Below are 27330 nucleotides of genomic sequence, written 5' to 3' on the forward strand. Positions count from 1 at the left end.
CTTTATCGGAGATTCGGCCGTGTCGGGCAGGAAAGGACCGAATGTTCGAATCTGATCAATGGTGCGCACCACGTGGAACGCGAGCATAAGCGAACGTACTCGCTCCGACTGCCGAGGGAAAATTAACAATTTTGTAATACGCGGTCGGAACTGCGTTCCGCAACAAGCGAGAACCGAACTGCGACCGTATACGTACCCACCGTTTACTGCGCGATCATTTCAATAATATCCATCGCGTTGCTGCTCTTCGTTTTATCGGACGCGGTATGTCGCGACGGATAGTCGCGCGCGTATCCGCCGTGGAAAATTGTCGTGCGGAACGATAAACCGGCGTTTGTCTGACGTTTATATGTACGATAAAGCTTGTTTCTTAGCAATGCTCGCGATATTGTTTTTAATTTTCATCGTTACTTCGCGAGTGGATCGTGGATTTTATGGAGTCATATCGAGGATGAGTAGCTAGCCACGATTCGAAACAATAGGAAGATTAAAAGCGTTTAATGCGTTACTTGCGATCCACTGAAATTATTAAATAGAAAATGAAAATTCTAGTCGACCTTTTTCGCAACGGTGCAGACAATTTTTATTTTGAATAAAGATGTGTAGACTGGTACTAACAAAGTCTGAAACAAAACAGATCCATATAATATATTTTGGAATAATTTGTTAAATCTTTAGAATGAATATAGAAGAGTATCCAGGAGGAATTACATAATAAATAAATTGTTTCGCTCTTATAGACCTTCCGAGATTATTGGTCCACAATATTTAAAGCTTCTTTATTCAGAATTTAACTGCATATTTCATACACTTATGAGAGAATTAATTAGTTGTAATTTAGTATACTAGAAAGATTAAAAGCGAAATAATTTAATTCTGCGATATTTAGCCGAGAACGATTGAAAATTGCTAAAAGACTCAGATTGATGCGATCGAACGAGAAAATCGCAGCCGAATGTCGAGAACTTTTGGATCACCGATCCCAGATACGGAATCGTTTCTAGTGTTAATCCCCGGCAGAGAAAAAAAAGAAGCAGAAAGGATCGGTTCGGGAGCGAGATTGGACAGTGTTTAAAGCAGCCGGTTAACAGAATGTAAATGCAGAGGGACCCGCACCGGGTACATCTGTCCCCTTCCACGAGTATACGCGGCATCCGTAGTTCGCCTTTGACCGGCCTATTAGGCAAGTTCTGGAGAACACGGTCGAACGTCAACGAGGAGGAACGTCAGCCCCGTCCCAGATAACGATAGCAGAAGTGGTAGGGTAGTCAGTTTTGCGATGCAGGAGCGCGCGCGAGTCGAAAGTTCGCTCGGTGGAAACGGCCGATAAACCGGACCCCGGTGACAAGAGAAGCGGCATCCTTCTGTCCTTTCGCTCCAAACAACCCCTAGCCTTGTTCCCAACCCCCAGCGACGGAGGCCGTTCCAACGGCGTCCCTGTCGTCTACGAGCACAACCGTGGAACAACGATTAACCGGTTATTGCCTTTTTTTTTAACGGTGTTTCAGGCATGCTATGCGTCAGGAGACCGGAAACCGACGTTCCCGCGGAAGATGACAGGGTTAAGTAGATAAAAGGAGTAGCTGGGTTCCATCGACGGACGATTCATCGCGTTTCCCATGCAGTGCACAATGCTCTGCCATCGCGCCCTTCTCTTTCTCTTTGCTGTCAACGTGCCAATTGGTGAGTACAACCGAATTAACTTCTCTTGAACTTTCCGAGATTTGTTTTTTCTTTTTTTTATAACAGATCTATTTACTATTGGACGATAGGAGGGTTGTACGCGACTTATATTTTCTACGCGGGTTCATCAACGGCGCGTTGTAAATAACCCCATTATTTTAGCGTACAATTTAATATCTCGTAGCCTTCGTTAAGATCACCTTCATTATTTCGACCAAATCACCCCTGTCTCGAGATTCACAAATATGGACCCCATTAACGGAATCCTATTATTAGCAAATTATCATTCCGTTTGAATTGACTTTTTCACCGGTGATCCATCATCTATAATTTTACTTTTAGTCTTTCTTTTCTTGTAGTTCTGCGACAGAATTCATTGTACCAATTACGTTTAAACGAAAACAATAAATAAATAAATTATAGTCTACTAAACAATGATTGCAATGAATCTTTTTAATGTCGCTATTACTTGGAACGACGAAATATATAAGCTCACGTTTTTGAACATTCTGTCCGATTGAAGGCCATGCTGAAAATAAATCAAACATTAATCAATGTAATTTCCGTGCGCGTGGTCAGCAAACAACTAATAATGCAGGGGATAATTAGAATTTTTCCAACTAATTCCGAATCGATTCGTTTCGGCAACTTTTTAGCAAGCAGCAGTGTTCACTGATTTTAATTGCTTCGTGAGAAAGAGGAAAAGTTAGAAGAAGCTTCTTTTCTCAAACTATATTGTATTCTCAACATAATTAACAAATGTTCTCGTCCTCGAGAATTATAAATTTATTTATTTATTAAATAGTTCACGTTCAGTAAATATTTCCGTGCAGTCTAAATTGTACACCAGCATCGAACAGTATTACACATGCTCGAACAAAATTCGACCAAACTACATCGCTATAAATCAAAACTATAAAGTCAAAGCTTTCGTTGTACATGGCACATGGAACGAAAGCAGCCAGCGCCGTTTAATATTTCAAAGAATAGAGAACAGATAGAAACACGACAATTGCTCCCTTTGTCGAAAGTACAATGGGCAACGTCATCCAGTACAAACAATCGAACTAATCGTAATTCCGCACTTTTATTCACTGCGGATTGCTATATTCATCCATATTTACGTTTCATCGGCAACCTGCAGGAATTATGCAGTCTACTCGATAAAAGACAAAGGTCTTTTGTCCGGCGCAGATTATTAAAATTGTCCACGCACACGTGGCCGGCGTGCGAGTGCCTTTTTCATTGGAATCGATATCTGTGATTTTAAGCTTTTAAGCTTTGTGTTGGGCGAAATAGTAGCGCGTTACTCTACGAAGATCTTTTATGGAAAAATTTCGATTCGATTGCTCCCCATCGTCGAACGTTAAATGAATGCTTTGCGAGGCGGTTCTTCGATTTGTTGCCGCGACGCGATGCAAAAGAGAAAGTTCAGACGCAGCTTTTGCCGAACTCCTGCTGTCAATCAATTTGAAAACCTCCAAAAATGAGTCTGTTTTAGAAGCTTCGAAATGTTTCTGCTGTTATCTCTCATAGCAAGTTATCTCAGGCTCCGTTTAACGAAATGCACAGTTTCTATTAGTCACAGAAAAATAATGATAATATTAAACATAAACATTGATAATTGGTAAAAATCTTCGGCACTTCCAACAGAACACAGATAACCTTTTCTACTAACATATGAACCAGTTTGTATAATATTTACTATCTTTGTCGCGAAAAGGTAAAACATTACTCGGTCACATAACCTGATAACGTTCGTCCACCGAAATATCTTCATCGAACGGATCGCCCAACCTAAATGTTATGTCGACTGACATAATCGAGTCACGCTAAGCAACACCGAATTTATTCATAGGTCGCGATCCGCGGTACCGGGAAACCCCCGCAATCGGAATAATTGGCAGGATGCTCATATAAAATCGGATAGATCGTTTGAAATATGCAGGTGAAACGGCGCGGCTTGGCGCGTCGACGCTCGGTCATCAAACATTTCTCGCGTGTATGCCTCGAAATTGGAAAGCAATCGGCGAACAGGCGGCCGCCGCTCTCCCCCCTGCCCCCCTTGCCCCCCCCCCATGCCCCCTTGCGAAAGCAGTTAGCTCCCTAATTTCGCAGATCGTCGGGGCCCGGGGAATTGGATATCAGTTCGCATCGCAGTTCGCGGATTGCGATCGACACAGTTTGCTATAGGAAGGATCCGTTGTACGTTGACGTCCGATGCAGATGCGGCAACGGAGAAACGGTGCCAAATACGTGTTCCAGGGAGGATACGCCGGATATGGCGGGTGCTGCCGGGTGCCATGCCGGCTACCGGCAGATACGCTCGGATACGGTCAACTTCTGGCCCTGATGTTTAGACGGTGAAAGCGAGTAGAACCGTCGCAGGCGACTGGAGTTGTCGTTCGCGAATTAATTTACCGTTTCCGGGGACTCGAACCTTCGTCTCTTCACGGAGACGTAGAGGACCTGCCCCGGGAATCCCGCGGCCCCGTGTCCTCCGGGTCCTCTTTCCACGGGAATTTCGCAGCGGATCCGAGTGGATCGCGTGGAACTCGAATCGAGTGTCTTTGCCCCCCCCCCTCTCTCTCTTTCTCTCTCTCTTCCTCTCGCGCCCTCGGCAGACTTCTGTTGGTTATTTAGTTTTGGAATCATCATATCAACGCTTCGCCTTCCAAGTAGCTTAGGACGCAGCCAGGTGAATAGCCTTACCGATCCACGTCCCTGCTGCCGACCAGTTTATACGTCTGTGCCATTGATCCTCTCGAATCTATATTTTCCATATGACTATACAAAATAATCTATATGATTATACAAAATTGTCTACATGAGTAAACATTCATTTCGAGATTTTAATTAACCCTATATAACACACCCCATTAAATTTTATTCTTAAATTATCATCCACTCTTAAACGGAATAACGATGATTTATGAATTTTATATTAAAAATTTCCTTATTGCAATTACTTCGTTAACATCTCGAATAAATTGCTTAGGGTATGTAAAATACCTTATCACATGTACCACGTCATATTTTGATACCACACTGATGCCAACGACGATTTTAAGATACAAAGACACTTCCAAACAAATCACATTGTTACAAACAATTAAAATATTAAAAGCTGATATATTACATTCGTAACCTAACAATTCGTAGAGATATTGTTCTCAAAGATCCACCTGTCCCCGTTGAACACGCGGTTTAACTCGGCGTTACAGAAATAATTAAACAAGTTCGCGTTAACTATCTCTCTCACCTGTTCGCATCACGGATACGCGGGCGGAGCACCGGGCCAGGTTGATAGAAAAATAATTGAATAAGTTTTGTCACCAGCTACCGGCTCATTGGCTCGCGGCCAGACCCGTCCTCGAATAGAGTTAAGGGCGGATTTAGTTACAACGCGTGTCGAGAACGTTTTACGGCGGTGCAAAGTGTGTTGCGGGTTCGCTGAGATACGGAAGTTTTCACGGGGGATCAGATCGTGCCGAATACCCGCCAGAATACACCACCGTTTAATAACAATTTTTACCGTGCTATCGTTTTACCTTCTCTCGAGCGGGCAATTTGCAACTAACGAGTTTACGTTCCTCTGCAAATTGCTCCAAGACGGGAGTGCATCGATCAACGGTATTGTTCTTTTTCCAAAATTGTTGCGCACTTCGTTTGCTGTTTTAGTTAAATGTTGGGCCATTATTTGTTTTGGAACAAGATTCGTCGACGTTGCTTTAATTCCTTCTCGCATTATTCCAATCGTAATATTTAATTCAATTACACGCGATTTCTTCGAGTTCGAATGCCTCTTACGCCAATGTTTACATGACGAATTCTCCAAATCATGAAACCGGAATCTATGCCGGTTTCATATCGCATAAAGGCAATAAGTTGCCCTCCTAGCTGCGTCTAGTAACTTGTGCATTAATCTCGAGCTTGTAATCTGAGTTTAATTACCACTTAAATAGTACATAATTTCAGCCTACGGGAAATTTCCCATCCGTTCCGATGGTGTAATAAACTTTGACGAACAGATACCGCTAAAATTACAATCAAATCCGAGGCAAGACGCCCGTCTTGTGCTTTATGAATACGTCCCCAAACATGGACCGGCTACAGATTAATTCAAAATTCGGCTACATCTATACATACAATATCTAATATCGAGCATCTTATGTAAACATCATATTGCAATCAGCGTTAGGACTGTTGAATTTATGGTCGACTAAATCCACAAATTACTGGTGGTGCAAGTACTTCGACTAAATGCAATGTTCATCTGCAAACACTAAACACAAACATGGGTATTTACGTGGAACAAGTTCCATTCGAGCTGTACAACAAATTCGGCGAAGAGGAACGCTACGAAGGAATGCTGCAGATGTTGGTCCGCCTAACCAAGTGACTCTCTGATTACACGACAACTTTCAAATACTTATCGGACTCGTTGGAGTGATTGTAGAACCATTGTAGAATCTCTGTTTAATCAATGGTGAGATATCGCAAAGGAGTGGAAGGTGTAAGCAGTTCTGGTGTGGGATAATGTGAACAATTTACGGTTATTGTAATTAATAGCATACGTTATTGTGTTAAGCGAAGTATTAGGGAGAAAGTAGGCTAAATATAGGAAAAAGCTATATTTTATTTAACATCAAGCGTTGTTATATCAAGGATCAAAACTGTCTAATACATCGTACTTATTATTGCACTGTGTATATTTATGCAAAATAAGAAATTTGCACCAATTGCACGATAGGAGCTAAGCACGACTTGTTTTCTTTCGTTAATAATGTTAATACTGTCATATTAATGCATCAAGATTTTTAGCTACTTTTATTTTTTCATTATTTTAATACTAGAACTACCAAACCAGTAAAAGTGACTAATTTTTGTTTTTTCTTTCATAATTTTGGATATAAAAATATTTTTAAGAGAAATGTTTAGGTAGACTTCTTTAATAAAGTATAAATTTTACGAAGTTTAAATAAATCCAGTCATAAATCCTTCACTTTTCTCATAAATGCATAAATTTACAGTTCTCAGTTTGGACTAGATTTTTCTACACTCAATAAAATTTCTTGGTGCCGTATAGTTTTAGTGGTTTTAATTTTAGTGGTGCCGTAGAGTTACCATTCGAGGGTTAAACAAGCGTTAAATATAATTTGGAAGATATTAGCATGAAAGTGAATTTGCAGATTTAAGCAACGAATTCCGTCACCCACGGTCGCGTCGACGGGTTAAGAGTTTAATTACGCCTACCAAATACCGTTCGACGATCTCTTAAATGAAGCGGATCAACGGCAATATGATCGAGGTACGATGCTATTGAAAACCCAGTCACGTATATTCTTTACGGTATGAGAACCGCTCGACACTTTCACGGCAAGCTAATATTTATCGGCGAACGTCACCCGCAGCCGATAAGGCGTACTCACGCGTGAAAATGGTTGTATCTCTCGCCTGGACATCGAACGGAACAAGATCCATTGGGGCAGTGTAGAGATTTGAGTCTCAGCTGTATCGGGAATAGAAAGGGAATAGCGGCGGCCAGCGAACTGGCGAAGGAAAGGAGCGCGTCGAGCTCGGTGCATCGGTAGGTGAGCAGAGAAGAGAGAGGAACTGAGAAAGAACATAGGAGAGAGAAAAGAGAAAGAAGGTAGGAGAGAGAAAGGAGAAAGAGGGTAGTAGAGAGAAAAGAGAAAGAAGAAGAGCAAGAGAGAGAGAGAGAGAGAGAGGGGGAGAGAGGGAGTAGAAATTGAGAGTCCTATCTCTCGGCCGGCAGATAAGATTGTTTGTCCATACTCCGGATCACCCGTCGGACTCGTCGATTGTTCTGCTGCTCCGTGGCGGCTCCTTCTCGTGCTCCATCTTTCTCCAGCTTTCTTATCTGAAAACAACGACCTTTCCGGCCAAATTGGTTGGCTCGGCTCGAAGTCTAGTAAAACGTGATTAATCGCTCGCTTCCTTTCGCGGGATGTAGGTATCCCGGCTTCAAGCACCGGAATACCAACACCCCCAGCACGCCCCTATCACGGCCGCCACTACCACCACCACCACCATTCACCGCAGCCGCACACCAAGAAGCCCCCCTACAGGTTAAGTATATAGCGATAATCGGATAACTGCGGTCCAGAACTGAATTGGGTTTCGGCTCGAAGGGTCAGTACCGCGCATTGCTTTCTCTCCGCGCCGGCTACCGGAAGAAACCGAGAGAAACCAGGCTAACAAAGTACAAGGAGGCGAAGGTATACGTTCGTTAGACTCTCCACGCCACCACGAATTCCAGTTCCACCGTGACGTGGTCGCGGAGTTTTACTTCTTACACCGTGGCACGGCTATCCGCTCCATCGCTCGCGGGAACGATCCTACGCGTCGATCTGTTACGCCGTGCTGTGTAATGTTCGTAGGGTATTGTTGCTTTTCATCTTTTTGTCATTAGATACCTTTCCGAGTTGTTTTTAAGATTTTGTGCGGGTTCTTTTTGTTAAATAAAGAAATTTCGTATATGTAGTGACTATACTGTTATTGTATGTTCAAAGCAGTTTTGAGTATCTATGCAAGGCTGATTAATTGGCTGGATGTTTCCCAGTGATTGTTTAAAGACTCAAGCGATGATTGGAATTTTCTAAATGAAAACTGCTGAGTATTTTATGAAAAAATGTAATATAGCAATAAGTTATTCAAAGTTCACATTAGAGATAACTGCTTTAATAAAACTTCATACTTACCTTTCTCTTCTTTAAAAATATGACAGCTGATCTGTGCATTTTCAAAAATCATTAAAATAATTTTCATGGTATTTTAAAAAATCCCGTCTTCCGTATGTTAATTCTAACGAATAAATAGTCGATTCACTTTAAATTAAAAAATTTCATACATCGCATAAAATAAGTATAAAATTAATTATGCTTGAAAATAAGCAAAAGCCACAATAATTGGCCAGCCCGCGATAATTAGCTCGACTAGCCTACTGCAGCAGTTTCCGATGCCACAGCGTAACCACAAACTGTGCCGCGGCAGCATCGGCAAAAGAACTCGGTCTTTGAACATTCCGTGCACCCCGCCGAGTCGGCTCGATTGCTAATGAATAGAAACAAGCATGCGTAGGTGGCTTTCGCCGTCTCGTTCCATCAAATTTTCCAGGTTGCTGGGCAGGTTTCGGTGCCGCGCGACTAAACGACTAACGTGAGCACAGCGGAAGGGAGAGATTGGGGTAACGCGAGGTTCCGCGGCGGTACCGGTGGCGGCGGCCATGTGCCGGTACACGTGCACATACCGCACGTACCCTGGTCGTTCTATGTACGCTGGTTCTGTATCGTATGTAGCGGCGGATTTCAAGCCCGTGACAGAACACGGTGGCAGAGCGATGGGGAGAAAGAGTGAGACAGAGAGGGAGACCCTCGAAAGAGAGCAAGAGAGCAAGAGCAAGAGAGAGAGAGAGAGAGAGGGAAAGAGAAAGAGAGAGAGAGAGAGAGGGAGGAACGAGTTCGATTTGATCGCATTGCATTGCGAGCACCCGCGCGCCCACGCCCGCGTCGGGTGCCTTGTATCGGTCGTGGCGAGATTCGAAAGTAGATTGGGAAGAGCCGGGGCAAGCGTGCAGCAGACAGCCGAGGTAATACATACAATCTCCCTTGTTGTCTGGCATCGAGTCACTGCGCCGAGAGAGACGGAGCTAGCCAGGATCGTGCCAAACGGTCGAGCAAGCGAGAGAACCGGTGGGAGGGAGAGAAAGAGTGACAGAGAAGAAAAGAGAGAAAGAGAAGTTGGAACGAAAGAGGGAGAAAGAGAGAGAGATCCGGCTGGGGTGAGCTTTGAAAAGCGCGGCAGCTACCGGAAGTCTTATAAACAATCCCAAGAGCGATGGGAACGGGGACCGAACTACCCGGGCCTAGCCCAAAGAGGATCAATGGTGAACGGAATGCGTGTAAACAGTGAAGCAGCGTTATACGTGCACTTGTGTGCGCTGACTTTCCCTCTCTCTCTCTCTCTCTTTCTCTTTCTCTTTCTCTCTCTTCTGTTTCCACCTTGTCCTCCCTTTTTCTCACTGACGCCAGTCAATCCTGCCGACTATCCTCTTTTTCCTGTGTTTCTAGTCTGATACGATACACGGTATACGAGAAGGGAATAGACACCGACGCGACGCGACGCTGCGCCGCGCCGCGCCGCGGAAACTGCGTTTAGCGTTCGTCTCGAGGTGATACGCTCGAGAGTGTCAATAAGTATTGAGTTACCGGCTCGGCATATTGAACTTTGCCGCCGTGGGAGTCTGTTGCGAGTGTTTAATCTCATCCAAGCCGTCCCCGGTCTAAGCTGAAATCATTTTCCACCGCGTCGGACAACAAAACTGCGCTGCTCCTGCTGCTTTTCATCAGGCTGGATCCTCTCTTCTCCACTAACATTTGTTCTTAACCATGTGTATACACGTGAATCCTTTCTATTGAATGTAATTTGTATAACTGAAAATTAATATCAATCTCTGGATGTAAATCAACAACGAATTTGTGGAAAATGTGAAGAGAAAATATTGAAACGAATTTAACCCTTTGCACTCGAGTGGTGACTCTGAGGTACCAATAAAATTACAGCACTTTCCAAAATAATTTTTATATTATGACATTTGATCATATAAAATGGAAGTGCTATATGTCCGAAGAGTTATTTTAGAATTAGAGTTAAAATGGCTTCAAGTGCAAAGAGTTAACTGATCCTTGAGGGATTATTTTGTTCTCCACGCTGAATGTAGCCTCCCAGTTATTATTGCAATTTGTGTGGAAATAAATGTTTCAATGTACGAGCTTGTAGAAATTATAAATTGGACTCATTAAAATTTATCGTGTAATACTGTGTAAAAGAAATATATGTAACAACTTCCAGCTGAAGCTAGTTTAATAATTTCGTAAATGATAAATTAATACATTACTAAACCCGTCGATATAAAGGATCGCTAATGTTTTAATTTGTGATTACTCAGATTGCGAAGACACGTTTATTTATTCCATATATGTTGGATGCGGCAAATAATACTGATTAAAAATTTGAATAAATGTATGAGTGGTTTGTTTGCACGAGTCAGGCATTCTCAGGAAATAGAAAAAGGGATTCCCTGATACGATATAAGAACCGCGATCGCTACGTTCATTGGGAACAATGCGCGGTTATGCTCCCCTTCGCACATTTCATTGTATTTCATGGGGACGCACACCGGTACAACTGACATCTATGGAGACAGAGTACGGGAGTTAACGCAGATAGATAGAATGTGGGAAGGAAACTCAAATACTTCGTACAGCCGGAGGAGAACGCTAACCTGTATAACCGATGCTGTAGAACTTGAACTTCATCTGTTCGAAATGTATTGTCATTGGAAAGCATGTCTTACCTGTCAGCAAAAGTGAGACTCGTATTTTCACCCAGGTGTCTGAATTCTTTTCAAATTTTGGAGAATCTAATCCACGGTGATACGATCAGCTGGTAAATTCGTTACCTTATTTCGCCGTGTTCGCATCATCCTGCTTCTATTCCTTATAACACTGTTGTTTGCTTTCTTCATTTCATAGTTTTTCGGTTCGTCCTAGTATTTTCTGAATCAACTTTCGGGACTGTGTACTTGTTTCCCCTCCCGCGTTCTCTAATTTTCTTCTTCTGCGGTGTTCCCGTCCGTTGCACCATACCTTCTACCATTTTATTACCTCACGTTTCTTCTTTCCTCAGGTTTCTCCTATTCCACCTTTTAATTTTCCTTGTAATCCCCTCTGTCAGTATAAACGCGGACTTTTTCTTCGCCGTGTCACCGGCGCCACCGATACACGGAATTTATTTTTCAATTATCATCTTTTAGTTGCGCCTTTCTTCTTTTAAAATTGCTGGCCCTTGTATTTCACCCCTCTGCCGCGCCATTCTCTTCACGGTTGCGACGATTAGAACTCTCTCGATTGTGGTATTTATTGTCAGCTAAACATTCGCTTGGCTAGTTTAAATACTAACGAAGAAGATAACAGAATTTTTGACAAACTTGAAAAAACAAAATAACATTCGTACTTGTCAGTTAATTTACTATAAATCTCCATCGTGAGTCAGACTGAACGAAATACAACAAGAAGTATAAAACCATGGTATTTCTCAAAAAGTTCGTCACGTTTGCGTAAGTTTACATTTTCGTAATTACATTTCAGGGGTCTAGGATCGATTCAAAGTATTTTCTCAGTTGAATATAATTTGTTCAACTCTATGTTTTCGAACTTTTCGCCGCGCATAGTCGCGGAAGCAGGAAGCCAAAGGAGATTTAGAGCACAATTACAACGAACGTATTGTACAATAAGACAAGTGTTAATTACTCGAACAAAGGGTTGCTCGCGGCGTACATAGCAAGGGCATTTACCTAACATTTAAACCTTCGTTTAGGTCACTCGCGACGCGAGCCTTGACTCTATTTTATGTCGCAGTTTCGACTGTGCTGCTCGAGACCGGCGAGTGTGTGCGTACACACCGAAACACAGTTCGCGAACAACGCCCGCGAACTTTGTGAAAACTGAACATTTTCCTTGAACAAATATTCTTCGGATGAGTGCTTTGTGAGGAAACATTTTCTCACTTGTCCACCACGCGGTCGCCCCTTGCCAGAACTCGAACCATCTAATCCAAAGATTACGGTCCACATCCGTTTCTATTGTTAATAAAGTGTATTATTCTCAGAGTGATCAAACTTTGCACTGAAATAGAATGCAGAAAAATTTAAGCGGTTCTCTCCTTCAACCAAGAGATTATTAGAATCGAATCACCGCAATAATGAATTAGATTGCAAAGCAACGCGCGAGATTCATAAAGTATCGAGACATTTACCTCGACAATGTACGTTCAGCCAATCGTGACAAATCTTTGCTACCCGAACGTCATGAATCACTTCGGACATTTTGCAAAATATCCACGAGCTGGTCGCTAAAAAGCGTTCACGCTCCGTGGAGAAAGCGAAACACCGATCCGATCGGCTCGCGTACCTCGGATAAAGCCGCGGCATGGCATTGGCAGCCAGTCGAGAAATCAGGGGCGCCAGTTATCTTATTTGCCGGGCCGAGGTATCCATCGTAATTCAAGAATCGAGATATACAGGCGCGGCGGGGAAGATAGTCCAGGAAGACGGACACAGAGGAAATCCTTTTCGGAATCATATCCTTTCCCCCATTGCTATGTATGATGCGCGGACGGCATGCACACGTTGCATTATGCATCGCGTCATAATGCAAGCCTGAGGGGTAACGCCAGATTCGTGAATTCCTTTTGCCTGTTTTGCAATATCGTCGGATGCGGGTTCTCGGGTTTCCTTTACCGAGAAAACCGTTTCATCCGTCCCACCACACGCAGTCCGCGTCTCCCGGCGCTCTCTATCTTCCTCTTTCTCCCGCTACTTTCTTATGTACCTGTACTATATTCTATGCATTCTGTATACGCAACATATACATATACACACATACATACACCCAAAAACATATATATATATATATATATATATATAAATATCTATACATATGTATTTTATATACGTATAGATATATATGTATTTCAATATATACACCCGCACGTATGTGTATCGTATATAGGATCCCCTTAACACGTGATCCTCGCGAGGCAACCACTTGGCAAGGTATTCATGCGCGATCGGTGAAACCGTTTCTACCTCGCTCGTTTTCTGATTATAAAATTATATCGCCCTCCCCACCCCTCCCGCCGGGGCCCCACGAGAATCGACGCCTCAAGATTACGCTATCACCTCGCGAATCTTTTTAGACACCCTCCCCGCGCCGCCGTCCTCCTACCGGCGAACGGATGCGCTGACGCGTCCTATTTCCGGTTATATCGTCAGCCTGTTTCCTCGTTCCGAGCGTTTAACGGTTGTGACGCCTTAAACCAGCTGCTACCATAAAAGCTGATTCGGCGCAGATTCTGCTTTGTTGTTCGATCGTTCGACACATCCGATCCCGATGAGAAGCACGACTTCTTCGCGTTAATTGTTAATCAAACGACTTGTCGCTTGTTAAGTTTCGAAGCCGGAACTGGACGCAACTGTTCCGTGCAAGCGTACGCAGATTTTGTAATTCTTTTGTCGCAGCGTATAGTTCAACAAGAACAAAGCCTCAAATTATTGTATACTTACGTATACATGTCATATGGTGAGTAAGAGTACGTCAATTATTTTGTAGATGACGCTCAATTGTTTTCAACTTTAACCTCTTAAGCACGACGCGCCACTATAGTGGCTTCTGCGAATGTTTCGTGGTTTACTCAATTGTGTTATTAATTACTAAAGTAAACGATTAAAGTGAAGGTGTGTATGTACAATACACTAAGAAAAGAATATATGTAATTAATACGAAAAATATATATATTAAGAAAAAATGGTAATTTAGTTATGAAAAACTTTATTTGCGCAAAATCCAGCCGTGCCTAAGAGGTTAGGTTAACACATCTCAGATTCGGAACAAGATACGTTCAGATTTAAATAATTTCTAATTTGTTATCTGTAGTATTATAAAAATCTAAAAAGTTGATGTGCTTCGGGTTTTCCAATTTTGGAAATTAATTTTTGATCATAGATACTTCAATAAAAATTGTAAAACGAATTGAATTGGTAAAATAGAACGCGTGGAATACAAAATTATATTGTGCTTACTTTTTGTTCATTCGTTAATTCATTTTTTGTTAATTTTGTTAATTCGATTCTGAATATTTTAAAGAAGAAAAAGACGCATAAAATCTATAAGAATAATTGTATACCATCCGGCAGAGAAATGCATTTAACCACAGAGTTGATGCAGAGAGCTTGAAAGTACTACTTTCAGAAGCTTACACAAAGGATAGCAGGTACAGATTTTTTTGCGGCTACTTCACAGGATTATAAAATTTCACTCATTTTTGTCCAAGGCGAGCCACTCGCGACAATGACACGCATCTCGCTATAGGAGTACCCTCTATAATATTCTCTAGGTGAAAAATTCATCTCTCCGCTCGTCTCTAGAATATTCCCGTTATTCTTAGTTACGCGACTAATACTCTCTCAATTACCACAAGGTCGGACACAACAATTTTAAAAGAATAACTCTTATTTTTACGAATATGCAACTTAAGAAAGTAGTTTGATATATTCTATTTTATATCGCTTGCAAGAAAAATTTAATTTAGTAATGACATTCGAGATAGTAGAATAATAATATGTATTTCATAATTTTAGACTTCGTTTAAGAAAAATGGGGAAATTAGGTCCTGTATAGTTAACATTTAAATATTATTTACACTGTCTCTTACTTTTTAAAAAAGTTAAAAAAGTACAAATGGACTTGTATTAATTTTATATCGCGTTTAAATGTAGCGAGAGACTACCTAAAAATGTCAAATTAGTAACCTATTATACACGGTTATTGTATTATTACCTAATATAATAATATTATATTATGATAGATATAATAGGTATCATACATACCTTGTTGTAGTTATTATAGCATAATATTACTATTATTGTTACTATTAGAGTGTAAAACATTATATACTTTTATATAAATAAATTGTAAATAATTTTTCAATTAAGAAAAAATGTAAGGCTTGGCGCTTAACATGTTAATAACCAGAAAATAACATTTTCAGATATTCTTGTATTTTTAGTAATGTTAACAAATCACTTGGAAAATGTGGTGTATTTTGTAACGATAGTTGGTTTCAATGATGCAGCTTTTCTAGACAACTGAAACCTCGGAGACACTCGTCGATTTCCAATTACTCACCGTGGGAGGTTTACGAGATTCGAATTGTGGGTAGGTTTTATAAAAAAAAAGAGACTTCCGGCCCGCGTTGCACGTGTCCGTAATTGACGATAAATAAAGAAACACGCGAGTCCGTCGGCGGATAATCTTTCACGACCGCCATTAAAGGCACATTTACGAGCGGCGTCGTCTTCTGTATTTTCTTTTATCTCGGCTTAAACAAGAACGCAAAGGATCTTCCGTACGCGGGGGCTTAAACGATTTTCTCACGCCGTATTTACGTGGATGAGCGATCCCGCGTTGATGAAGGGATGAGTTTGCGGGAGGGTGAGATACAATCGGGACGCAAACTAATAAGAGAATAATGAGAGTGGACTAGCCGCTTCCACCATACCCGTCCAGAACTTTCTCTCTGCTACTGATAATGATTCCTCTCCGCCCGCCCCGTTCACCTTTTTCGTTTTCCTTCGGCCGCTTTTGTTTTTCCTTCGGAACGACTGCAATTTGTTTAAAAGCGTTTGAACTCGTATCTCCGAGAATTAATAAACTCCTCTTCCCCCGTTAATGGGAAACTGGTACGGCGACGCATAAATCGCTCGGAATCGCTTCGCCCTCCCCCGCCCGCTTTGACGTTTCCTCTCCTTCAAGAAGCGTAAGAAATGACAACGCGCGCGCGCGCGCGCGCCCCGGGTCCGTTTATACATCAAACGCGGACGAGCCATTATCTCGCAGCTAATTCATTAATACGCAGCCGCGTAAATTGCATTTCCCCTTCCCCCCCCCCCCCCCCCCCCTGCCCCCGTAATCCTCGGCGAATTTGTCCTTTGGGCGCGGAACAGGTGCAAAACGAATGCCGGCAGTTGAACGGAATAATAAAGTAGTTATCTTGGGGGAAAGGAGCCCATTGTTTAAACACTTAATTACAGTCTGCTAAGCGCAGCAAGTTTTAATACCGTCACGGAACATCTCGAATACTTTCCGTCGGGCGAACGTCTCGTCATGTTTCCGTTGCGACGGCGATTTTAAACGGATTAAGGAATTAACTCGCGTAATTTTTCGACGTTTGTTTGCCCGTCCCGGGGAAAGTGTACTCCCATAGAAATTAGCGAGGTTAAAGGACAACTATCTTCTTTTCTTTTTTTTTTTCTTCGCTGCCGATTTTTCCACCGATAAAGTTTCCCTTAATTTGTACAAATTGCGCGACGCCCCCCCCGGAGGGCGTTTGTTTTCGATCGTAAATTCCGAGACCGCCGCGTAACTTTTCTATCAGATGACCGTCCAGCTCGCGTAATTCCAGCGCAATATTATAAATTATGCTTATCTGTTCCGCGAGTTACGTTTTGTTCGTCCATGGTAATTTAGCGTCTCGTTCGGCGTTGATTTTTAGTGCTTGCGACTCCAAACTTTCCGGCGCGTGCATCCGCGCGCTACGATTTAGCGCGCTTTTCTGTCGAAGATAAACGAAATCGTTGTTATTATTGTCCAAGATAAAGTCGCTTCCCCGTGATTTGCTAACGCCGAGAATTTCACTTCCACCCTTACGGATATTTGCATTTTTTGGTCGGCGGGAATGTACGAGCGTTCTACTGGCTATCTTTGTGCGCAATGTAATTGCGATCGGGTGATTTTATTTACAAGAATCGTTGTCTTTTTCGTGCACGTAAATTCGCTGCTTTTTATCTACTAAATTACTTGCTTTTATAATGTGCATTAGGTATAGCGTATTAAAGTTATTACTTTTTTATTGTACGTAATATATAATTTACTGAATTTGTTGCTTTTATATTATACATTATATACTGTATAATAAAGGCACTACTTTTATATTTTACATAACATGCAACTTAACCCTTTGTACTATCGCTCCTTTCATACTGTGACGATCAACACTTATTCATACTTAATAATTTTCCTAATAGAACCAGACAATTTTTGTTTACTATACTTTTACTATACTTTGATAACAGAAGAATTTATTTTTACTTCGATGTAGAAGAAATTAACAATATTTATATAAATTATATAAATTAGTTAGTAGAGCTTGCATAATTACTTTTGTATTGTACATAAAATATAGTATAATGTCTACAAAGTATGAACATTAGCAGATAATTTCACTACTGAATGAAACTCGACTAAACGACAATAACTTAACAAAATTTGCGCGGCGCGGGAGAGTTAAGGGCTCAATTTTCTTGGGAAAGAAAGCTACGGATAGAGACAGAGAGTATGGAAAGCAGCCATGGGGCTGGCGTTACACGGAAGAATTACGAAAGGGAGGAACGAATACGTAATATAATGTTACAGGGGTATTGGAGGTAGTATGTAAAGTAAGGACATATTACCAATTTCGAGGAACATAAATAATACCCGGACGTGGGATGAGCCAGACGATCCGGGCGAGCAATTTTCCAAATTAGAAGACTCCTTCCCTCCATGATAACGTGTGAACATTCTCGACGAGCCTGCGCCCGCCCCTTCGAGACACCTTGAGTATTCGGGGACATAGAGCTCCCTCCGTCCCTCTCTCCCCCCTGTCTCTCTCTCTATCTCTCTCTCTTTCTCTCTCGGCAAGAAAACACGAAGGTATGCCATTCCAGCGTGGGTGCTACAAAAATGCGGACTTCGAACGTAGAACGCCGAGGAGATCTCTTAGAATATCACAAACACGTTCCATGCAAAACAAACGGCTTGTATAATCATCGCTCGTGGATGAAACTTCGGTTATCCGTAATGTATTCCTGGGTAAACGCTAGCCGTCCGTAATCTTCGAAACCGGAAGTCTGTATGAACAGTTTCTTGTCAGCTCCGGAACACACGAGCGTGATGTTTTTGTTATCGATGCCGCGACGCGATGAGCACAGCGTAATCATAACTGCTCGGCATTGTTGTGCGCGATGCCTCTGAAAAATGTTGACCCTTTTTGAGAAAAGTTCATCGAATTTTCAGTCTTTCGGATACCTTTCAGAGCACAGAATATCGTATTGTTTTGTTCGTCGACTGCGGAGGAAGTGTACAGGTACCGCATTCCTTTGACCTATTTCGAAAATCTTATTTCACACCCGCGAAAATTCACGAGCGAGACGAAGTCGGAAATATGCACCTACTTTCTTCTGTTTGTCGCCGCTGTCTTCGTTCTTGAACCGGATTCTACACATTACATGCTCCGTGTCCGTTCACAAATACGCGTGTCAAACGTTCTACTTCCATCTGCTGCGTAACCATACATATATTAGAACCCTCCACTGGATGAACCCAGTGGCTATAGGGTATTCGTCGTTTAAACAATATTTATCGCACACAAAAGACGAATATTTTATGTAAAAATCCAAGATTCATTAAATTCTTGCGCTACGATAAATTGATTAAGAACGGTAATAAATTTTGATGTAGCTTCTCTATGTTGCAACTGATGCTGGATATTTATATTTTACATGAAACTTCACAGTCGAGTACTAGGGCTTTTAATATATAAAATATTTATTGCAACTATCGATGAACTTTAATTAACGAATATAATTAAAAATCCGAATAATAATGTAAATTTTATAAAACATCGTAGAACCTAATATCAACAACGCATCCCTAAATAATAAATATTCCGTACCGAAACGCCACGGAAAATTTCACGTTGAGGTCTCAGATTGTGATAAAAATCCGTAGAGATCGTGTTTCATTCAGAGCTCGCCATAATTGAGCAAAAACTTCAATTACGGTGGAAACACGGCGACGCTTCGCGCGTCAGTCTGCAGGACCCTTTGGAACGCGGAGCGGCATAGTGTACCGGGATGGTAGCGGGCGCGAGGCTCGGCTGGTTCATTGTCGAGGAGACATCGAGGGTATCCGAGCGTTGCGAAGTGAGGATCCGTTGTCAGGCTGTTGAAGGATAGAAGGAAACGGACAGAGGTCGGAGGGGTGGGGGCGGAGACCGGCGGGATATGGGCGAACGTAAAATACGAACAGGCCAAGGAATAACGAGAGTATGATCCCGTGGCGGAGGATATGACGTAATACAATATGTGCGGTGTCGTCTGTCCCATCCCATTTGTTCGTTCGCACCCCGAGCTGCCCCCGGAAAAACGTTCCCGTAGCCGGCGCGGCCGTCCGATCCGTGTGTCGGTGGCGCGGGTGGTTGGAGAGGAGAGCCGGCAGCCGGGAACGGGACGGAGAAAGACGCGTAAAGAGAGAGCGGGAGCGACAGAGAGAAAGATAGAGCGAGAGCAACAGAGAAAGAGAAAGAGAGAGTGAATAGGACAGAGAAAGAGAGAGAAAGGCAGGGAGGGACAGAGAGGGACAGTGAGGTGCCACGAGCTGCGCTGGCGTTGATAACGACTCGCCAGCGTTCATATTTTACGCGACGCTCATCAATAATTCATGCTGTGAATAATGCAGCACTGTTTCGCGTTACTTTATACCGGTCTCTTCCTTCCTTCCTTCCTTCCTTCCTTCCTTCCTTCCTTCCTTCCTGCCTTCCTTCCTTCCTTCCTTCCTTCCTTCCTTCCTGCCTTCCTTCCTTCCTTCCTTCCTTTCTGCCTTCCTTCCTTCCTTCCTTCCTTCCTTCCTTTCTCCCTTCCTTTCTTCCTTCCTTCCTTTCTTCCTTCCTTCCTTCCTCCCTGCCTTCCTTCCTTTCCTCCCTGCCTTCCTTCCTTTCCTCCTAGCTATCTTCGCCTCTTCGGCCTCATCTCGTCCCGATCGTCCTCAGGAGGGACAGACGCGAACTTCCGGTCGGGACAGTTTTATCTTTCGGTTTATTCGCGAAAACGGAGGCACGCGCGCCATCTCCGCCGCCGCTATTTATCCTTTATCCCGGGCCGCCTCTTTTTCCGCCCGTAAATAGCGCTGTAAGCGCTATTATTCTGCGGCCAGTGTCGCGGGAAATGTTAAACAGCGCCGTGATTGAATGGAGCCAGGCTGAACTGTCCAGTGAATGAACAATGAAGCACTGTATTTCTTGAAATGATCGTCCACTGATTGTTGTTTAATCCTTGGTTGTGTTAGGGTCGATAAAGGTTTAACGTTTGCTTAGATGGGGCTTATTCGTGTAAGAAAAAGTGATACAGTTATTACTCTTTCTGTTGAAGTATTTTTATTACAGTCATTAATTTTTCTGTTTGAGGTATATTTATTTAAACAATGCTGTTGAATAATTGCATTTACGTATACAAAAATTTATAAAATATACGAATTTTTAATTGTTAGGACAAAAATACATTTGGACATTCTTTTGTACTTCTCCTAAGACTATTAGAGTTAATTCTGTAAATGATATCATAAAGGAGCAGTTTTACTATTAATTTCATGAATTCCAGCATTATATATTTGATTTTCAATTGACTGCCTCCCTCCCTAAAAGTGCGAATACAAAATTTTGTGAAAAGCACGTGAAACGACCAAAAAGTGAACAAAAAGGTTTCATGAATGAACAGCGATATCCGTGAATGATATTGTACAAACCAATTTGCCAAGGTTATGGCAGTTGATTCCAATTTCGTTGATTCAAAAAACAGCAATCGCGTATCGCAAGTGACGGTCGCAAGTGGCAAGATAAAAGCGGTGAATTTTTAATGAATAAAGAAAGCATCGTGTAAATAATTTTTTCCGTTCCACTAGTTTGCTCAAATTAAAGAGAAGGATGTCTTGTTCTTGGAAAAAGAAGAGCATGCCGCCATGACGCAACATAAATAAGTTGAATATTTCACGCCCGTGTCTGTGGCAAGAAGCTTTCAACAGCCAATTGAATTTAATTCGACTCTTGTGGCGCTATACCCCACGGTATATGAAATTTATATTGTCCTAATTCAGTTCTCCGTTTCCCTCATCCCTCGAAGATTGTTCGCTCAATAGGACAATCGTATTACCTAATAAAATTAATATTTCAGCCACCGGCAAAGAATTTTTTTAATTAAATGCGATGACCGCTGCGTTGTACGAAAACGATAGAACTCTTTGTACTCTTTGACAAGTGAGCTAATAAAAAGTGAGTTTTAAAGGTTCATGGTATGTAATATATTTATTTTTTTATAAAAGGAGGTGTTCTAAAGATTTGATGGTGAATTTTCTTTTCTTTAATAAAATACTATATTTTTTGCGTCAGAAAATGAAAGAAAATCGAATTCTGAGTAAAAAAAGTATTGACCTCAGGATTTATCAATTTCAATAAAATTTTCAGTATTATTTAATAATTTCAACATTATTTCTTAAATTTTTTAACAGGTCGATTAATTGCAGTCCAAAACAAATTACATTCATCCGAACCAATTTTTAAAAATTCATTTCTCTTAAGAGCTGTCAACATACTTTCCGCGGCGAGTGTACATGATTCTGTCAATGAAAACAAAATATATTTGTTAATTTGTCAACTATGAAATGCTCTCGACGCTCCTGTGCAATTAGTTCTTTTTAATTGTGACCATCATTAATTTTCGTTCTCGAGAACCATATTCGATCAATTCCATTTTGGGATTATATGTTAAATCAATATTTACAAATATTCAAATAAATTCATTTACATTTCGATTTATAAAACACTCTCATACCTTTATAAATATGGAAAGATTTCACAGAAGGAAGAGTTACAATATTTATAATACTGTAAATATTATGATTATAATATTACAAATATTTTAATTACAATATCACAAATATCATAATTAAGATAATATAAATATTTGAACTACTTATTCGTTTCTTAAATATTCGTTTTCAAATCCATTTAGATTTCGATCTACAAAACACCGTCACGCCTTTGTCGATATAAGAAGATTTCACTTTTTATTCATTTAGCGACTGTTTGCTATACGCTCTGTCTGAAACAGAAGGAACTGCTACCGTTGGCGTCTTCAGGAACTCCGGTATAACTTTATGATGGTTACCGCGATAAATTATTTACTAAAATCCCAAGTCGAATTTCTCATCAATAATTCATGGTGTAGGACGATCCCTTCCACTACTTTCCGCCACTTTGTACCAACCTCCTCCACCGTTTCAACGTCTCTCCCCTACGTTTCTCGTTCCACTCTATGGTCTCTCAGTCGAGGCATTCATTTTTCCATTTATCTTTCGATACTGGTCCCCGCTATCGATCTTACGTTTAACTCGATCGCGGTGCACACCATTCTGCTCGGCTGTCATAAACACTTTTCCCGCTCGGTGAGTCGGTTATCGATTTCGAAGCGATATTTATCAGTCAATAATCTGAAACATATGCAAATTTCAATCGCATGATACTCGGAGGACGTATCGAAGTCGTACAATTTCAAAATCATCCAAATCACAGTCGTTTCTTACTACGAAGACTGTTTAATACAGACTCATAAAAATTTATAATATTTGCAATATTCACATTATTACGTGTTCGGATGAATAAATTTATCGAACAGATCCCGACATGTCTTTATCATTTCTATATTCGTAGAGTAAGAATCGTCGAACCGTCGACCAGTGTTGGCAATTATTCGATTTGTATCCAACAAACATTTACGTAAAACAATTATTCGAGCGAATTCCTCGTAGCTGAAAATTTTACACGGAAACGCAATCGGAAGAAAATCGTGAAGAAAAAAGCAAATTGTCCGAAGCAATTGTCAACCGTTCCGCGAGAGGTAGCGCGGGCATTTCATGGTGGTTTTCCCCCGTTCCTACGGTAATTCAGTTTTCTAGATTCCTTCGCTGGCAGCGTCCTCATTCCGCGTCTCTCCTTCGATCCAACTCTAATCGGCTGTTTCTTCAAAAAGAGGATTTAATGTCCCCCGCGGAAACGTAATCGGCCCGCGTCCGGTTTCGACGATTTCGAATTTTGGCGGTTCCGTTCGGGGCCCGGGGGAGGGGGAGGGGAGGGGGGGCAGGCGCAGACCGGCTCCGACCGCGATCGGTCTGACATATTTTGAAGTTAGAAAGAATGCGTCGGGAATTGCGCGCGGGCACTCGACACACCGAGGGGGGGGGGGGGGGGGGGGCGTTTATTGATTTGTTCTTACCCCACCTATTGTCGCAAGCAAGTGTGTAATCGCGCAGCATTTTCCCGGGAGATTCGATTTTTCCGATCGGAACACATCCGAACTCATTCGATCTGATTCAATGCACGGTGATTCATGCTCTTCCGTGCTTTTCAATTTCACACGATTGAATTGCTTCGAACTGATACGATTGGATTCAAACCAGACTACCGCCACCGGTCCCCCAACCCCCCCCCCCCCCCCCCCCCTACCCTCCGTCTCTCTATCCTACCTGAGAGCAAGATGTTTCGTCGGGGCAGACTGATACTCGCCGATCGTTTCCGACCGTATCATAATTAATGATCGAATGGGCCGCATTATACTCGTTCGCTGAATAACTTTGATTTGTCCGCGACTCCGGTTTTCATCGTTAAATACAGTCCCAGGCTTCTCGATTCGCGGAGATTTACAAGGACGATCGAATTGACGGAGAATAGTCGCGGATTTATCGACGATCGTGAATTGACGAAATGCGACATTAGTTTATTTGCGCTCGTAATTGTGCAATTAAATTCAGAGCTAATTTGAACGACTCAAATCCGTAAAAATGATGTACACGACGAACTTTTAGATGTTTTTTTATTGACGAAAAACTTTGAAATGCTTGAAACAGAGACTTAACCTACCAACCTAGGAAAAAAAAAATAAAAAAAGAATAAATAAAGAATTGACATTTTATAAACCAATTCACCTCACTTTTTGGTCACAGTAGTATAATTTGGCGGTGTACAGAAAATGAAGAACAGCATACAATTCTAGTAAATCAACTCTTTAAGTGCTCTTTAAGTACTGCGCACCATTTTGTCTTAGCTCTTTCCTAGCTGAACCTGACATTAAGCCTTTGCGCTCGATTGGTGACTCTGAGGCATCACTAAAATTGTTCTACCACGTTTCAAAATAATTTTTATACAAAGTTTAGATTTAAAAAATCCTTAAAGAGTGAAACTACTGTTATGAATAACAAAAATCGATTTGGTATGGATAAAAGTGCACTTTGTTACACGGAATGGAAATACTACGAGCCAGGATAATTATATCAAATTTGCTGTTAAAATGGCTTCGAGTGCAAAGAATTAAAGGTCTTTAAAATTATACATCACTGTATAATAAAACGTAACATAAGCCTTTAATTATTCATTTCTGATACCTATTCCATAAAACGTACGAACTTATAGTTCGCTGTATGAACCTCACAGGCAATAATAATAAATAAATGCTTCCAACAGAGCAGACGTTCTAATCAAAAGAAATGCGGCGTTATTTCATTCCCGAGAAATCGTTAAACAAGAAAATGGAAGTCTGTTTGCTTTCAGTCGTCCGGGCTTCGTCTACAAAAGTATTAATTTGCGTAAATGTCCGCAGTCTAGTAATAATTAGCGACAACGGCGGGCAGGGAAGAAAGTAAAAGAAAAATAGGAGCGAGGAGAATAAGGAGAGATGTAATTTGAAGATGCAAGAAAAGAAGCGAAAGGAAGTTAAGCAATGACGTTGCTTATTTAAATGGAGAATCAAATTATCAGCACGCGGCGCGTACATTCAAAAGGAATTCACATTTTTCACGGACCAATTAAGGAATATTGTGAGTCGCGTGGATATAATAATAGGTAACCGCGAGGGGAGGAGTCTTTTAAATCGGTCGGTTTTTATCGTCGATAAAATATCTTGCGTTCCAGAGGGAAAAAGTAGAACGAGAAATACAGGTATTGTGCCCGTGCAAGCCCATAAAGAGCGAAACTGTTGAAAACCTATTAATGGGGCGTCATGTGACATCATGCTCCACTAAGCAACGTGAAAATGTAAAGCACAGGGTTTTTCTTTTCATCCGTCGATAATATTCCAGATCTTATACGCTAGAATAGCTTTCTTTGCCCGCGGTTTTTATTTATGGATACCGTGTTCACGCCTTCATGCGACGGAGAAACCGCTTATTCTTCGACGAAGTGAGCCGTATGTGTCATTTTAAATAAAGAAAACCGTTCGATGGGTCCGTTAAAATGAGAGATCGCGGAATTTCTAGGTTTCCTTTCGGCGATCGAAGCGGAGACTGCCGTTTATAAAATTGCTAGACTTCATACGAAACATGTCAAAATAAAACATATACATTTTAAATTAATTGGTATACTAGTCTAAAACACCAATTACTTGAAAATAAATAAGTATGATTAATTAAAAGTCCTTACTTATATTTATTCTTTATTTCCTATCGTATTAATCAAATAAAAAATATGCATTTTAAATCATTTTTTAGCAATAGTATCATTTTGTAATATTCAATGATTTATATTATTCGTAATATGAATGCAACATAAATACGAAGATAGTAGAATATCAACGTTATTAATGTGATATTTAAAAGTGAAAATCAACATGAATATTGAGCTCAACAAAAGAAAATAGAATCGCCTTTTCAAAACGAATATCATTTTAAAGAGCGCGTCAAATCACTTAAATATTTTTTAAAATGTCGAAGAGTCGAGTTTACTAGATAATATCTAAAAATTTTGAATTGAAAAATTGTGTATTGAAAAAGGTACTAGTGTAGAAACAAAATAAATTCTTTTTTCCTATATGTCATTCAACCAATTGCGATTTCTAAAAAATGCCTTTTTTTTAAATAATGCACTGAAATACACCCTCTATTATCTAAATAAAATCCAAACTACTTGATCCATTTTTGAAAAAGTTTTTTCAATATGAAATAAAATGTTACTCATATATGAATAATTCACTTTTTAAAAAACATTATTTCATTATCTTTTTCAAGCTCCAATATATGTTCTATACGCAATTTTTTCTTTTTTATGTAGAAAAATTGCGCATGATGTTAACTCTACAGTTCCGATGTCTGTAAACTTTAACTTTATGGAACTCTTCGAACACAAACGCGAGAGAGACGAACAGAAAAGAATTAACATTTCAGTTTCGTTTATGTTTCTTCATGAAAATAGCCTCTTAAACTGCGCGTATCGTCCTGCGCGTAGCTTCGCGTTTCCCCCGCGAAGTCTGCTATGGTGCCTGAAATGCCAGGTACGGTCTAAAGAAGGTCGTCGTACCTGCGGAACGTGAACGTTCGCGCTTCTTCGATAGGTCAGCGATTATGGGTGCACAGCGAACGATAGAGTGACCTTTCTGACGAGCACGGTTGTCTAGCTCATTGTCAGACGTCGCATGCCCCCCTCCCCGCGAATGCCGCATAATACTTTTTCCGGTTGTTGTCGATGGCGGCCGGTAATGTCTGCGCGTTCGATATATAGACAGTGTGTACTGTATCATTTTCGCATAATGGGGTGGCCGGGTAATACGGAATGGAATACAAACAAACGCCGCGTGATATTCCTCCCGGTGGTATATCATATCAACGTTTTATGAATAAAACATTTGCTTTAGTAGCTTTCCGCCGTAGTTAGACCATATATTAGAACGCTGCTTTCGGAACAATGTTCGGAGGATGCGGCTACTTATCGAAATGAAAAATGGCTCGCCATGGGAGGAATTACTGAATTCGGTGAATCAATGTTCACGGTAGTCTGGCCCGACTAGAAACTTTATACGGTTGATACGGGATCAAGTATCCAGTGTCTGCGCGTTTCGTTCTATTTTATTAGATGGCATAGAATAAGCGCATTATCGTTCGCCAAGTATTATTTCGGTATTTTGATTTCTCAGATAAATGTATTTGGTGAAACAATATCGATATCTATCTTTTCGATCAACTACAGTTTATTAGTAAAATATTCGAACAGCTTTGAAGAGAAGTAACTTTTTGGAAATTGGACCAAGTGGCTTAAATTTTGTTAGGTTGTCAAAGGAACTAGTTTACTAAACAATGATTAAATAGATTTTAGCGAAAGTTGCGATTGGTTAGAATAACTAAAAATTACATAACGTTGTATTCAGCTACAGGT

The 27330-nt window shown here is 41.1% G+C and overlaps 1 protein-coding gene across 1 annotated transcript in view; it reads left to right on the top strand.

The window, feature by feature from the left end:
* The first annotated feature begins 1619 nt into the window (after positions 1 to 1619).
* LOC144475949 (lachesin) overlaps positions 1620 to 27330 on the top strand; it is a 147675-nt gene continuing 121964 nt past the window's right edge. Inside the window, exon 1 of the mRNA XM_078192405.1 lies at positions 1620 to 1683. Coding sequence (XP_078048531.1) covers positions 1620 to 1683 — 64 coding nt within the window. The remainder of the gene's footprint in view (positions 1684 to 27330) is intronic.

Source organism: Augochlora pura, chromosome 10 (assembly GCF_028453695.1).
Source record: "Augochlora pura isolate Apur16 chromosome 10, APUR_v2.2.1, whole genome shotgun sequence".
Taxonomy (NCBI): Eukaryota; Metazoa; Arthropoda; class Insecta; order Hymenoptera; family Halictidae; genus Augochlora; species Augochlora pura.